We start from the raw sequence: 16,254 nt of genomic DNA, 5'->3' as shown, positions 1-16,254 counted from the left end.
GCAATTTTGTATATAATGTGGAATTAAGATTGGAAGTAATATAAGCATCCAAAACCAGTAGGGAAATGGTAAGTTAATGAAGAGTTTTTAAAGACAGGGAAATTCAGTCAGTGGAAAAGTGAAGCATAAATGTGCATGAATTTATGTGTTTCCGCCAGACCTCACAGCACAAAGATTTGAGAAAGCGGCATACGTCACTATGATCTCCACATCAGATATTATGGCTGTAATTTTAGGGCTATGAGATTGATATTTACGCTCTAGATTTTATTATGTATTCTAAGTTTTATATAGTGAACTATCTTACACTCTGGGAAATAAAAATACTCCTAGATATTCTGTGAAAGAAAATAAAAACTGCTTTTTTTTAAGTAGGCCAGGAAATGAGACTCCTTTGAGAAATGAACAAAAAAATTAAATTTAAACAGACCATGTATTTCTCCTTCTCTTTGTGTATTTTACTATCTGTTATCATTTGTTGTTAACATTGTAAATTTAAATTCTTATTTATTTTTTATTTTTCTCCCTAGGGGGATTTTCAGGCTACTAATAAAGTATCAGCTGGATAACCAGGATAATGCTTCTTACATTGGTATTCAATATTTATATTAAATTGTGTAACTTTTGTCTCACCCCATAAATTCTAATAATCCAGAATTTAATAATAGCATTGCAATTTTTGAAGGCTGTTGTTAGTGTGTCTGCCACATAGCAAACTTTCAAACCACTCTATAGATTATACTGCTGAATGGTCTGTTTGTCATTGTGCATTGATAGACAAACTCAGCTTCCTTTAAAAATTCCTATGCTATCTATGGGTATGTGTCTACCAATCACATATATTTAATACACTGGGCATCTTAGGTGATTAACTTCCCCTTGAGTAAAAATAATGTGTTGATTTGAACATTGAAATCACTTAGCACTCATGGCTTACTCTAGTTCCTTCTTTAAAGTCAACTTTATTCACACTGTTAAAAACTTCCCACAGATTTGTTATAGTCACAGTTGATTTAACATGTCAGTTCTCATTAAAAAATATAAGCCAGTGTAAAATGCCTAAGTATTCTCTAGTATTGCTACTTTCAAAAATACTCACTTTTTTAAAAAACAATACTTAACTGCTTTTGCATGCTGTGGCATCGATAATTTCTGTGTTCTTTGCTGTGAGTATCCATATAAGAACAGTGTCTTAAATGTTGTCTTAAGTTCACATGTCCTTTTGAACTCTCCAGGACTTTCTTTTCAAGATTTTTACCAGAAGTGTCGGGAGGCATTCCTTGTCAACAGTGATCTGACACTTCGGGCCCAGTTAACTGAGTTTAGGGACCACAAGCTTATAAGAACAAAGAAGGTGAGACTTTGGTACAACAGCATTTGTGACATAAATGCTATCTCATTTTTTTTTAAAAGAGATTTATTATTTATTTATTTTTAAAGCTACCCCTTTATTTATTTATTTATGCAAGCACTGGGTACAGTCAGAAGCACGGGAGGGTGAGAGAATTCACCAGAGCCAGAGCGGGGAGCAGAGCAGGCAGAAGGACTGAAGTACACTGCTGAGGGGAGCAGCGGGCGGCAGGAGAGGTCTGTGCGCCATGTGGGACCCTCCTCCGGTGGCCGGGGAGCAGCCGGGGATCGAACCGGCGCTGCAGAGGCTGCGGGCAGCTTCGCAACCCAGCGCTCAACCGCTGTGCCACCGGGGAGGCCCACTATCTCATTTACTTGAGAGAGAATAAAATCAGATCTGATTACGAAACTGACATAATGGGTCACAAAAGTTCATTTTTAGGCAATGTGCTTAAGTTCTGTAGAAAAAGTAAGTACTCTGCTTCAGGGCAAAACAGGAAACTTGTAAGTTGTAGTCCAGAATAATAGGCCATTTGAAATATAATGAGTCAAATAATTCTATACCCTTCTCCCTCTTGTCCTTATATTCTTTTTTAAAGATTTATTTATGCATACAAGAACTGGGGTACAGGCCAAAGGTGTTGGGGTGTATGTGAGAGGATTCACCAGAGACAGAGTGGGGAACAGAACAGGCAGATTGACTGAAATAAACTGCTGAGGGGAGCAGCAGGCTAGTCAGGAGAGGTCTGCTGCAAGGTAGCTTCCTTGTTGGGGGATTGAACTCGTGCTGCAGAGGCTGTGGATTGCTTCACAGGTTGTGTCTTAACTCCTTGCACCACCAGGGAGGCCCCTGGTGTCCTACGCTGTCCTACTTTTTTTAATCCAGTATTTATTGAGTACTATATATCAGGTATTGCACTAAGTATTAGGATACAGTAACAAGAAAAACCTAATTCTTTTTCTCATAGAGATTACAATGTAATGGAGATGGACATTCATTAATTACAAACATGTAAAATTTTAACTGTGTTGTCTTGTGATCAGAAAGTTCTGAAAGGGCTAATTAAAATAAGTGAATATGACCTAATTATGGATATCAGAGAGACTATGAGGAAGACTAAGTGATAACTAGTCACACAGAGAAGGAACGAGCATTCCAGTAGGCAGAAATAGCATGGAAAGAGAAATATATATATTACAATATATATTTAATATATATTTACAATATATATTAATGTAAAATATTAAGGAAATCAAATCTGTTTAACCTAGATTAGTATTCATATATATATCTCTTAGAAGCAACTTTCAGGGTATTGTTCTATCTTTTAGGGAACTGATGGAGTGGAATATTTGTTAATTCCTGTTGACAATGGAACATTGACTGATTTCCTGGAAAAGGAAGAAGAGGAATCTTGAAGCTATCCTTCAGTCTTGAATCTTCTGTGGAAGGGTTGTACCTCGGCTGCCACTCCTCTAGTCTAAAGTGTTGTGTTTACATTCAACATTAGACTCTTTTTCCAGTGTACAAAATTTAAAATTGGGAGGGGGGAATGTCATCAGTTAGAAACTTGATTAGCCTGGCTGGTGTACCATCTCTAGTACTATGCAGTAATTCTCAAGTTGGGAGAAAATGTGCCTTTCTTTCATTACCTCTCCAGAGACTTCTTGCAAGAATGAACAGTGTGCTCAGGGACTATTTGGAACTGGATGCTTTTGAATTATTTTATACTAGAGATGATATCCCTAATTTTTTGAGGGTCTTTTAAATACTCCTGGAGCTGATTATTTGTGAATGTACTTGTTCCAGAGTGTGGAAGTACAAAAGCATTGGCATCACATAATCTGCTTTATTTGCTGTTCTCTGTGTCAGAGTTGATGAGTGTAATGGAGGCAAAGATCATCTCTTATGACTTCAGAAATGGCTTAACAAAAGATGTAAGTTTGGGGAAAAGGTAGGCGATCCAGCTTTCTCCTTTAGGCTACAAACTGGTTGGGGGAGAGGGAGCATGACACTATTCAGTTGGGATAGTGAGAAAATCCTAACAAGTACAGAGGGTGTATACCCACTCTAGAAAGCACACAAACAATAATGGATCTACCATGATATTCAGAACTGTTCTGTGTCATCACCTTAATAATACAAGGGAGAAGCCAGGCTAGAAAACTACAATCCTAAATTACATTTTAGTCATTTTCAATACATTGGAAAATAAAAATTTATTCTTGTATATCAACATATTTTTCTTTCTTGAATAACATGCAAGTGGGAAGCATATTAATGGCTGACTAAGTTAATCTTGATTTACCAATTAGACTTAAAAACACTAAGATTTTTCAATGTTTTTCTTAAAGTGATGATTTCAAATCTCCTAAATACTTAATCTCCTAAATACAAACCTTTCTTCCTAGGAAAGAAATAAAGGCTAGCCATGGCCACTTGGTAGTCAGCTTAGTCTTCACATACGCTTTTAAATATTTCATACTTGGAAATAAAATTTTTCATTAAAATATCACTGTATTAAGTACTGTACTGCAACAACATTTTTCATCATTTCATACCTTGTAAACTTCTTTCATGAAAATAATCTTCTGAAATGCTTAGTTTTTTGAATCATTTGTATATAGTTAATTTACGTTAAATTCATGTATTAAGGGATTAATCTTAAGTATAGTTACTAATCAAAATATTTAAACATTTGTTCATGAATGTGATTCTAATTTTTTTTTAATTGTGCCAAAGTATATCAATGAAAAGTGAGTTTCCTTTCCATTCCCCAGTTTCTTAGGCCACCAATAATAGTTAATTCTTCCAGTGGTGTTTATGCACATGTCTTGCATAGAATATTTGTCTATTATCTCTCCTTTTAAAAACATAAATGGTAGCATGATATCCACTGACCTGCACCTTGCATTTTTTGCTTACCATATCTATACCTAGTTTATCATAGCTTTTACAGTATAAAAAGAGTATACAAAATCTTTAATGACCTAATGTGCAAACTTTGCATTGGCTCTTAAAAAGCTACTGGTTTATTTTTATAATTTTTGTGTCTATACTATTTACAAGTAGTATGTGTCAGCCATCTTTAATATTAATAAACAACAAGTCAATTTGGATAGAATCACTTTAAATTTACAGCACTGATCTTTCACTAAAACTCATGAAGTGTTTCAGAAATTTTAAAAGTGCATCTAACAGATCTGATGAAGATATTGGTAGGATTATTATATGCTCTTCTTTAACTTGTTTCAGCATTCATGTGCCTTAAACTCTTACCATATAAAGTGTGACTGCGAAGACTTCAACTGCTGATGTTAGTTCTTCAGGGAAGACTGAACAGACCTGAAACCTTGAAAGATTTTTTTGGTTGCTTTTCATAAATGGCAAAAAAAAAAAAAGGCACAGGAATATAGAACAGACATACTCTTCTAATTTGATGAAATACTGAATTCCTTGTGAAGGGAGTGCTAAATAACTTTTTTTTTAAAGATTTATTTTATTTATTTATGCATACAAGAACTGGGGTGAAGGCCAAAGATGTAGGGGATGAGAGGATTCAACGGGGACAGAGTGGGGAGCAGAACAGGTGGATGTACTGAAATACACTGCTGAGGGGAGCAGCAGGTAAGGCAGGAGAGGTCTGCTGTGCTGTATGTGGGTTAGCTCCCTGGCCAGGAATTGAACTCATGCCACAATGGCCCCTAAATAACTGTTCAACATACTCCAGAACTACTGGATTCTAAGCATCAAGTTTAGGGTTTTAATATATGAATACTTCATTCACATAAAAAGTCCTGTGGGGTAACAGTGAGTGCTTTATCACAAATGGTTACATAAGTACCTTTTGTCTCAGGTTTTTTGTAACTATTTAGGAGGATCTCCACATCTTGATTTTTCAAACTATTAAACCATTTTAATTCACTGATTTAGAAGGCTCTGTGCTAGACAGAAATTGTGAGGCTATAAAAATGAAATATAAAATCTGAGGTTTTAATAATATTTAGTTACAGTATCCTTAATGTGTTAAATAAAGTAAATTTGAAATACCATTGCTTTGGAAAATATAAATTTGAATGTAAATACAAAGCTTATTACCAAATTCTTATAATAACACTTCTGGCATTTATCACTTTGGCCACAAGCCTTCTCAGGTATCTAGGTCACCATATTTACTTTCGCTACCCAAAATATAGTCCTTAAAACACCATCCCTTCCTAGCTGTTTAACCTATTTCAGTTTCCTCATTTGTAAAATGGGAATGATACCTATTTGCTTATTTATAAGGATTTTAAGTGCTTGTAACAGTACCTAGTACAGTGAATGGCACAAAACTAACACTGTATAAGCAATCACTAGTATTATTTTGAAAGCTAACCAACCTCATCCTGATTCTAAAATTTAGGTGGGAAGTTAGTGATATAGGAACAGGAGGATTATACAAAGAACTTAATCACACAGGCTACTATCTAGAAATATATGTTCCAGTACCCAATTTTTAAACTAACCAAAGAGCAGACACATCTAAATGACACAAATCCATCTATAATTAAGGAAAGGATTACTTGAGTTACTTCTCAAGAATGTTAATAAGTAAAGCAACTTTAATTGCTCTTTGCTATAGTTTATAAAGAATACATACTTTATATAATATATCCTTAATTTATCCTTTATAATGAATAATTTTCTTTAGTGGTAGTTATATAGCTTTTACTTTATGAGCTATATTGAATAGTGAAGCAGATTAACAAATAAGATGGTAACATGCATTCTTTGGTTGTGGAATCACTGGTTTATAACACTGTGTAAGTTTAGCTTTATGCCTGGACACCTGTATATACGACACTGTGGTCATAATGTGCAGTCCAAGACATTCAGAAAGATGCCAATGCCACTGGTTAACATTCAAGTTGGGAGCCAATTATTTTGTAATGTGTGTCATCCTTGTTCTTGCATGCATTATACCACATGAAGAGGGTCCCTGTCTGTTTCCGACAGGATAATATCAACCTTATTCTCCAAGTGAGCACCCAGCATATCTCGAAGATCAGAAAGAAAGCCTCGTTCAGTGTTACTGTGTTCACAGAGGATGACGTTTATCCCTTGGGAAACAGCATCCAGAACATCATGATGGGACATCTCACCTGGCATGAAAAGAAATAGAAAATACTTAAGTGTTCTGTTAGAATGGAATGTTGACCATAACAGCAGAAATAGCAAGTCTGTATTCTGTACGGAGCAAGTTTACTCAAGGTAAAACAACAGAGTTTTACTTATAAATCTAGAAAGTGATGTGCAGGTTTTTTACATATCCTCCAATTCAAGAGGAAACAAAGACCATTCCACTGAGAATTCCCAATTCTTTCTCCTTGGCACTGACAATAAGTATCCAAACCCACATACCCAATTTCTAATAATGCCAGAAACAGACCTATAAAAGCCCATTCAAACAATGTTTCCACAATAAAATAACTGGCCATTGTTAAGTAATGGGGCTTTCAGAAAGTCTCTTATATAAGTATTAAATAATATCCCTGGAGAAAATTGTAGGTATAATTTTTGGAAGACTACTGTATGCTTTGCGAGCACCAAGATTTAGCATCAACCCTAGTCTAATTCACAAGGTTAAAGTGAGCTTAAAGGTCATCTAGATGAAATATAAGGTAAGTTCCTTTGATTTAGGCAAAATTCCTACTGGAAGAGGATCTCTTATGAAAAGGTTTGGGAAAACTTAACTGGAAATATTTTTAAACACCATTTGTGACTGTGATGGCTTCTAACATAAGAGCAAAAATACACTGTGCACAATTTGGCTTGTTCATAAAAAGTATAATTTTGAAATATATCTAGAGACATAAAGGCATAAAAAATTAAGGAAAAAAAGATTTTTAGAAAAAAAATTTCCCCTGAGAAATTTTCAACTCTTCACCCTCCTAATATGTGTCACTTCAGGTCACTTTTATATTCAAGTCACTTTTAAAATATCTGAATCTGAATTTATAATATTGAAGGTAAAATAAAAGGAGTAAAAGACTCTTAGGTTCCTGGTAAGAAGCCTTGCTTTAGGAAAAACAAGTCTGACTCCCCAGACTATGAGAATGCATTGGCTGGAAAAGGCATGAAAGTGGGAAAATCTCTGAAGACCCTACAATAATGGCCAAAGGCAAGGAAAGAAAAGTCTGGCCAGATGATAACAGTGAGAAAGAAAAGCAAACAACTTTCAAAGAGCAAGTTCCCCATCTGCTGCTGGTCTTTCCAGGATATTACCCTTAAAGACCTAATACCAAATCAAGCTCAAAGGGTGAGGAGAGCCAACAGTGGCCTACACTTGGTCCTTTGACTGCTGTTTCTCAACCATGAAGTTATATTCAAAGCGATGCCTCACAGATGAGTGATACCTAAAGTTAGCCTAGATAAGATATTTTGTATTTCCCCAAGAGAGAAGATGGGAAGGACATTTTAATATTTTGGAACTGCATGAATTTATCATCTACACTCATTTTTAAAAAGTTATTTATGAGGAAACAGACACCCAAATTGGGAGCTATACCACAAAGGAAATGGTCTCCACTCTTTAAAATGTCAATACTCTGGGCCTCCCTGGTGACGCAGGGTTTAAAGACAATGCTATCAGGCGATAGCCACTGCAGGGAACTGACTCACAAGGCACAGCAGACCTCTTCTGCCTCATCTGCTGCTCCCCTCAGCAGTTCATTTCAGTAGATCTGCCTGTTCTGCTCCCCACTCTCTCTGGTGAATCCTCCCAACCCCTGCACCTCTAGCTTACACCCCAGTTCTTGTATGCATAAATAAATAAATCTTTTTTAAAAAAAAGTCAGTGGGGCCTCCCCGGTGGCGCAGCGGTTGAGCGCTGGGTTGCGAAGCTGCCCGCAGCCTCTGCAGCGCTGGTTCAATCCCCGGCTGCTCCCTGGCCACCGGAAGAGGGTCCCACATGGCGCGCAGACCTCTCCTGCCGCCCGCTGCTCCCCTCAGCAGTGTACTTCAGTCCTTCTGCCTGCTCTGCTCCTTGCTCTGGCTCTGGTGAATTCTCTCACCCTCCTGCGCTTCTGACTGTACCCAGTGCTTATATAAATAAATCTTAAAAAAAATAAAGTCTCCTACTGATATTATTAAAAAAAAAAAAAAAAAAGTCAGTGCTCTGAAGACAAAGCTGAGGAGGACATATTCCAGATGCAATATGTGATCGTGAACTGCATATAAACCAGAAAAGAAATGCTACAAATTTTGACCAATCAGAAAAATACAGATATAGGGCCTCCCCAGTGGCGCAACAGGTTGAGAGCCACGCCGTGAAGCTGTCCACAGCCTCTGCAGCACGGGTTCGATTCCTGGCTGGCCAGGGAGAAACCCACATGACGTGGCAGACCTCTCCTGTCTCACCTGCTGCTCCCCTCAGCAGTGTTTTCGGTCCGTCTGCCTGTTCTGCTCTCCACTCTGTCTCTGGTGAATTCTCTCACCCTCCCGCGCCTCTGACTGTACCCTAGTTCTTGTATAAATAAATAAATCTTTGTTTTTTAAAAAAAGAAAAATATAGACTTATCAAGTATTTTAACAATTCTTAAATTTGGTCATTTTTCCATGGTCATAAAATGTCCTTATTTTTGGAGATATAAGCTGGTGTATTTAGGGGCAAGAGGTCTACAATTACAAAATAGTTTGGGGGGGAGTACATAAATATATATGTATTTACATATGCACAAACACATGGTATCCACAGAGGGAGTAAGTTCCAAGACCTCTTCAGATAGTAAAATCTGAGGATGCTGAAGTTCCTTATATAAAATGGTGTTGTAGTCGCATATAACCTATGAACATCCTCTCATATACTTTAAATCATATCTAGATTACTTACAGTATCTAATACAATGTAAGCAGTTATATTATTTGGGGAATAATGACAAGGAAAATAAAGTCTGTACATGTTCAGTACATATACAACAACCAGAGACCTGAAACTACACTGTGTGTTTCAATTCCAGGCTGGTTGAAGGAACCCAGAGCCAGGGCCATGGAAGTGATATGGAGTGCTGACTCTTGTGTGGAGTGGGAAGGAATACACAAGTGTGGTAAAACAAAACCATCAGTAATCCAGGGAAAGGGCATACAGGCATCCATTTTTGCAACTTTCTATAGATCTGAAATTCCTTCAAAAGTAAAATGTTACAATTAATTTTAAGTTAGTTACATACTATGCAGCAAAACAGTGTTACATTATATATTGAAAGTTTATTTTAATCTAATACAAGTTTGAGGATTAGGAAATATTTTACAACTTCAGAAGGATAAAAAACAAGTAATGGTCATGTACTTTTTCTTTTTTAAAAAATATTTTTTTATTTATGCATACAAGAACTGGGGTATAGCCCAGAGGCATGGGTGTGTGTGTGAGAGGATTCACCAGGGACAGAGTGGGGAGCAGAACAGGCAAATTTACTGAAATACACCGCTGTGGGGAGCAGCGGGAGAGACAAGAAAGGTCTGTTGTGCACTGTGGGTTAGCTCCTTGGCTGGGGAACAAACTCAGGCCACAGGGGCTCGCAATAACTTGCTAGCACTGAGACTTTAACCCCTGTGCCACCAGGGAGGCCCATCATGTACATTGAAATTGGTTGAGAGCAATTACATAAGAGGCTTGCTCGGAAGCTGCATCTCTGTATTTCTGGATGTGACTGTTTCAGTGCAGCACCCTCCTTAAATTGTTCTGCTAGATCAATAAAACGTGGGTGTAGGAAGCAGAAGAGGCATAGTAATGGAGAGGCACAAGTAGCCAAGGGAATGGTTAGAATGTTAAAACCCTAGAGCCTGGTCCTAGAAATTGGAGAAGTAATCCTTAGCCCCCTGTCTCCTAACCCTGAGGAAGAGCAGAGGTAGACATGTAGTTGGCAGCATTGTGTATACAAAGTACCATATAGCTCTGAGTAATAACTTAGACATGGAATTCTTTCAATAAAAATTCAACCTATAGTAATGCCTAGAAGGGGTTATCCTCCAGAATAGAGTGTGAAGTCTGGGAGCCAAAGAATCCCAGTCCAACAGGAATGCATGGCAGGCTAAGGACAAAGTCACAGGGATCCAAGGGGAAGATATGACCAGCAGTAGGAGCCAGACAGTCAGAAAAAGCTTCGCAGGGGAAGAATCTTTGAGTTTATTGCTAGAAGTACAAAGAAAGGGGTAAAGAAAAGTATTCTAGTGAGTGAAAATAGTGTAAGCAAAAGCTGCATGAAAGAGGATGAAATTTTCAGGTTTCACCAGGACAAGTGAAGGAAATCACTGAAGGTTCTTTTTAACAAGGATAGTATTACACAACACCATATTTGTACTTCTGAGATTTAATTTTAAGAGAGTGCAGAGAAAATTAAGATTAGAGGTATGATGAAGCTCTTCAGGTAGAAGATGATACCTAGATAGAGGCAAACAGCTCTAGAGAGATCCTGGAGCTAGAACAGATGATTGACTTTATGATAAAGAAAGAGGATCCATTTTCTAGCTAAAGAGACAAGACAGAAAGTGTCCTATTAACTGAAAGATGAAATTTGTAAGAAATCATGCTTAGGAATTAAATAAATCTGGGCTTCAGTTTTTTTTTTTTTTTTTTTTAATAGAGGCATGTTTTATTTATTTATTTGTTTGTTTGTTTATACATGCACTGGGCACAATCAGAAGCATGGGAGGGTGAGAGAATTCACCAGAGCCAGAGCAGGGAGCAGAGCAGGCAGAAGGACCGAAGTACACTGCTGAGGGGAGCAGCAGGCGGCAGGAGAGGTCTGTGCGCCATGTGGGACCCTCCTCTGGTGGCCGGGGAGCAGCCGGGGATCAAACGGGCGCTGCATAGGCTGCGGGCAGCTTCGCAACCCAGCGCTCAACCGCTGCGCCACCGGGGAGGCCCTGGGCTTCAGTTTTTTAAAGAAAGCTAATAATAAATTGCTAAATGATATTTTTCCCCTCCACCAAAAAAATGGTCTGTCTCCAATTCTGGTGCAGTTCCTGTTTAGTTCAGGTTCCAAAACCATTAGAGCCATCTATATGCCAGGTGTTATCCCAAATGTGCTATACTTCTAACTTATGTAAAATAAACAACAGTTGGGAAGGGACACACACACACACTCACACCTCCTTCCCTCTGAGAAGGGGGGCTAGAAAAAAGACCCAAAGTTTGTCCTACCTGTGAGGTAAAGGTCAGCCTCTATCCCCTGCAGAACACTGCTTCCAGAACCAGCACACAAGGCCACGACTTTGACTTGGGACTCTTCAAGAAAGAGGAGATAGGAGACCAATACTTTAAATTTTGTACCAAGAATCCTAAATGTAATGCAGATTTCACTCCTGGTCTCATCACCAGTGTATGATTTTTTTTGCTCACTAAATTTTAAAAAAATAACAAAACACTTTCTTCATATAGGCAAGCAGATTACTCTCTGGTGTTGTGTAGCAACCAAAGCAGAGTACTATTGCTCTGGATGTACACGGCTGTAACACAATCCCATATAAGGAGTCGCTGAACAGAGCTAATGGCACAGCTCTAGGATCCATCACAATGCTGTCAGGTAAAGTATCCTCCCCCAGTATCCAGGCAACAGGGAGAGGTTGGCAGGTACTATTTCTGTTCTTAGGTGAGGAAGCTGAAGACTGAAAGTGTTAAGAGAAATTCTATGAATGGATTTGACCCATTTTCTAATATAGTTATCCTAAAAGATAGATTCTCTGAAGAGTGAAATAACAAGAACTGTCAAGCCAAAATGCAATAAGTATTTAGCACTTAGATTTCTATTCTGTTTATATTTAATTTCCTTTAGTACTTAAAATTTCTAGAATGGACAATTCATTTATTGTGACTTCACTAATAGTACTTCAAATGAGGAGCTTTGGCGTTGGATCAGAGGTGAAATTCCACCCTGTCATACATTTTCTTTGGAAACCAACCCTCATGAGTTGTTTGATTCAGCTATGGACTTTTGAATAAGGTATTCCTTTCTCTGAACCTCAATTTTTTTAAATCTATACAACAGGAGTAACAATATCGCCCACATATCTATGCATAGCAGCTAGTATTTACTGTATTTAACGTGTGCCAGACACCATGCCTATCATATGGGTTATACTATCCATATGACATCATATGGATTATACTATCATATCGCTGAGTCAGGTTTTATTATTAATGCAGTTTTTACAGATGAGATAACCAGGACACAGAGAGGTTAAGTAACTTGTTATGGTTGTGCAGCAAATAAGACAGGTTAATTTGAACCTGAGGTGTTCAGAATCTATACTCATAACAATTAACACTCCACTCACTGCCTTTGCATTGGAGACAAAATGCTTAGGACACTCAATTCAGTGTCAGGATCACTGTAAAAATCCAGCAAATGTTTTTCTCATTCCTTTTGTTCCCACAAGTACTAGAAAAAGCCAAAAGACAAGACAGTACTACAAGACTCAAACTGCAGTGGGTCACTTCACTTAGTAGTACCTCACTATAAAATATTGCCAGGATCATAAAAGGCCACACTGGCATTGTCATTGGGGCTATCATGGTTTCCAGCTCTCTTCCTAGCACACGTTAGGATTATACCTCCATGGTGTCCCGGGGTTGTATTAGCAATGTGACTCATTCTGGACAGTGAGCTGAACAGAAGTAGCATGCATCATTTCCAGGATAGAATGTTCAACTGATGGCTTAAAATACCCCAGTACTCTCCCTCTGCAATAGCAACCAGTCTAAAGTGAACAGACTTCCCATGCTGACTTGAGATGAACAGAGAGATGAATGAGATCTTGTTTAAGCCAATAAGATGTGTAGCTGTGTACCACAGCATAATCTAGCCTACCTTTATGGATGAAGCAAACCAATCAGCTCTCATGAGCTGCTAATATGCCTATCACATATTTTAACACAACCAAGTCTTTCAACTTCTGCCCAATATTATCAGTAGAAATACTGAACAATAAAAGGAAGACATCTACCTAAGGTCCTCCCTGCTCCAAGAGCAAGGCGAACATGAGAGAGTTTTAGGTGTCTTTTGATTCGCTCAATCATGGATGCCAAGGTGACAGATTCATCCAGTGTGCATAACCGTCCCATTCCAGTATGCAGAAGCAGGGGCTGAAGAGATACAGAAGTTTAGAAATGGTCCATATTGAGTACAAGAAAACAAACCTATAGAACAAAGAGCAAATGCTGAGATCAATAAAACACGCACACTGTGAACTTTCTTACAGCAAGCTCCAAGCTAAAGTTTGGTGATGCAAACCTGACAAAACATTTCTCTGACTTCTGGAAGCTCAGAGTTTTCTGGGAAGGCAGCTGCTTAATTAAGTCACAATAAAGGCATTTAAATACAACATAGGTGCTATTTTTAGGGGCACACAAAGGAATGACAAAATAAGTAAGTTGGGATTAGGAAAGGGGAGTATTTAGAGGAAGTAGAATCAAAGTTTTTACAAGGACTTGGATCTTGAAGGCCAAAAAGTATAGTGTTCAAGTGTAGTGTGGCAGGATAAGGATAGGGTAAATGTGGAAAGTCATTCAAAACTGAGAGAACATGTGCAAAGGGTATATTTCCTCATCATCATTTTTGTGCTTCCTTAGGTTAACAGTTAATAATTCATTGATATAACAATTTGCAAATTAACTTGCCCAACAAAAAATACACAGTAATATAACAGATGTTCATTACCTTCTCTAGTGACAGAATTTCAGTCTTCTGATGAAGCTGTGTGTTCTGGGAAAGGAATGCTACCACCTGAATCAAAGCCTGCTGACTACAATTCAGACTAATTCGTGTTTGTTCTTCATCATCAGTCCTAGTAAGAAAGTCATTTGATAAATATAAACAGAATGTATTTGAAATAATCCAGTGTATGCAAACCATCTGCAGTAGATTTGTATAGAATTTAGGATTTAATCCAAAACCAATCTATTTTGTAAAATAGTTTTCTCAAATTTTAGCATGCCTCAAAATCACTTATTAAAATGACAGAAACTTTACCGTTCTAACAAATTCTAGATGATGCTAATATTGCTGGTACAGGGACCTCATTTTGAAACCACTGTTCAGAATCGTAGCTGTGTATCAGCAATCTCCTATTAGCTTCTTAAAATGACAGTTCTACAGACCCAGTGAAGCAAAATATCTATGAATGGGCTGAGGCAAACTGGATTTTTTTAAGCCCTAGACAAGTCAAATATTAAATCTCCTGGACAGATTCTAAGGCAAACCCCATTTTAATTACATAGATTTAGGATGAAGCCAAAAATGTGAATTTTTCAGAAGCACCCATTAACAATGATGCAGGGGGTCCTTATGTCACCTTCTGGGAAGCAGTGGTCTAGAGCTTTTCCAAAAAGATTGGTATCAAGTAAGTGTTGTATATAACCATAAACTCTAATATAGTTATAGAATTTCAGAACTAATGGACACCACAAACAATAATCTGAAAGTGTAGATGTCAACACTGGAATCACCTGCAGAGCTCTGAAAAGGAAGAAAAATAAAGCCTGGATTCTGGTTAATGGTAAACCCATCTGTAAGATGGAAAAACTAGAATCAAACTAAATGCCTATCAGTTAAAAAAAAAAAAAAGTTTATCAGGACTTCCTAGAGGGATGCTTAAAGAAAATACAGCACATCTTAATAAGAAACACTACACAGCAGTCATACCTTTTATACCTATACAAAGATATCTAAGTCATCTTTATTTATGTAAAAAAGGCAAAAACAGAATACAACTAGGAAAACAATGGGAAAAAAATGATACATTTCTTCATGTCCCTACAGGCGTATGGATAGATACCCACTTCTCTGAAAATAAAGGAAAAGATAACCTGAGTTGCAGATACAGGGACAGAGCAGAAGGAACATGGAGGACTTTAGTAGTATTTTAATTTTTGAAGCTTTATTTGTACAATTTTCTTCCATTTTCAGTATTTACACAGTATTTCAACATAGTAAAACTAACCATGACAGGAATATACGCAAAGATATATAAGTAATTTTTCTTAGGATTCTTGAAACTTCCCAATACTATTCCAAGACATTTGCAATGATTTTACTATAGCATACGTCTATTTAAAAATGTTTATTAAAGAGTTATTTTTTGGTGTAGTCTGAGATTTCCCTTTTATTAATCTTTCACTTTTTTAAGCAATTATTAAGCCTCAGTTTTGTGAAATTTGTCTTTTATGTTGCTTCAACAGGTAGTAGGATAAATTAGCATAAAATAAAATATATAAAAGATTTGAATATTGGGCCTCCCCGGTGGCACAGCGGTTGAGCGCTGGGTTGCGAAGCTGCCCGCAGCCTCTGCGGCGCTGGTTCGATCCCCGGCTGCTCCCCGGCCACCGGAGGAGGGTCCCACATGGCGCGCAGACCTCTCCTGCCGCCCGCTGCTCCCCTCAGCAATGTACTTCGGTCCTTCTGCCTGCTCTGCTCCCCGCTCTGGCTCTGGTGAATTCTCTCACCCTCCCGCGCTTCTGACTGTACCCAGTGCTTGTATAAACAAACAAACAAACAAACAAACAAATAAATAATACATGCCTCTTTAAAAAAAAAAAAGATTTAAAAAAAAAAAGATTTGAATACCTTTGATCTAAATAACAAAATGACTGATCATAGAGGCAAATTAATATATTTTTCCTTTAAATTGCTTGGGGATCACTGGGTTGCTGGGAACTGATGAAAGTAAACCTGTTATCAGTATATCTGTAGGGTTTATTCATATAGCCTAAAGTAGAAACAATCTTTCAACATAACCAGGAGATCAGAAATACTCTATATGGAATGTGTGGTATATTCCTGCCCATATAAGAAATAATATATAGTACGCATCATGTTACTGTTTTGAAAAGATACCCCAGTTCTCCTCAAGGACCTGTGTGCAAA

At 37.6% G+C, this 16,254-nt stretch overlaps 3 protein-coding genes across 8 annotated transcripts in view; 2 read left to right on the top strand and 1 right to left on the bottom strand.

Annotated features, from left to right (window-relative positions):
• Positions 1–3,581, top strand: part of ORC2 (origin recognition complex subunit 2) — a 34,600-nt gene extending 31,019 nt beyond the window's left edge. For all 3 annotated transcript variants that reach the window (XM_054699984.1, XM_037523817.2, XM_054699985.1), the window contains exons 16-18: positions 531–592; positions 1,236–1,354; positions 2,683–3,581. In XM_054699984.1, the coding sequence (XP_054555959.1) occupies positions 531–592; positions 1,236–1,354; positions 2,683–2,769 (268 nt within the window). In that variant the 3' untranslated portion in view covers positions 2,770–3,581. The remainder of the gene's footprint in view (positions 1–530; positions 593–1,235; positions 1,355–2,682) is intronic.
• The window catches only part of NIF3L1 (NGG1 interacting factor 3 like 1), an 18,327-nt gene continuing 4,700 nt past the window's right edge, over positions 2,628–16,254 (bottom strand). For all 3 annotated transcript variants that reach the window (XM_037523809.2, XM_037523810.2, XM_037523811.2), the window contains exons 4-7: positions 14,050–14,176; positions 13,337–13,475; positions 11,535–11,618; positions 2,628–6,495 (exon numbers count right to left, since the gene is read on the bottom strand). In XM_037523809.2, the coding sequence (XP_037379706.1) occupies positions 6,311–6,495; positions 11,535–11,618; positions 13,337–13,475; positions 14,050–14,176 (535 nt within the window). In that variant the 3' untranslated portion in view covers positions 2,628–6,310. The remainder of the gene's footprint in view (positions 6,496–11,534; positions 11,619–13,336; positions 13,476–14,049; positions 14,177–16,254) is intronic.
• Positions 11,718–16,254, top strand: part of PPIL3 (peptidylprolyl isomerase like 3) — a 21,853-nt gene continuing 17,316 nt past the window's right edge. The window contains exons 1-3 of one of the 2 annotated variants that reach the window (XM_037523815.2): positions 11,718–11,916; positions 12,166–12,333; positions 14,059–14,179. The gene's annotated coding sequence lies outside the window, so the exon portion shown is untranslated. Of the gene's footprint in view, positions 11,917–11,989; positions 12,118–12,165; positions 12,334–14,058; positions 14,180–16,254 lie in introns of those variants that run through there. The other variant, XM_037523816.2, reaches the window with a different exon arrangement.

The sequence above is a fragment of the Talpa occidentalis genome, unplaced genomic scaffold (genome assembly GCF_014898055.3).
Source record: "Talpa occidentalis isolate TD23 unplaced genomic scaffold, MPIMG_talOcc4v2.1 talOcc4.3, whole genome shotgun sequence".
NCBI classification, from domain to species: domain Eukaryota; kingdom Metazoa; phylum Chordata; class Mammalia; order Eulipotyphla; family Talpidae; genus Talpa; species Talpa occidentalis.
Note: the sequence above shows the minus strand (reverse complement) of the source record. Positions and strands in the feature narration are given on the sequence as shown.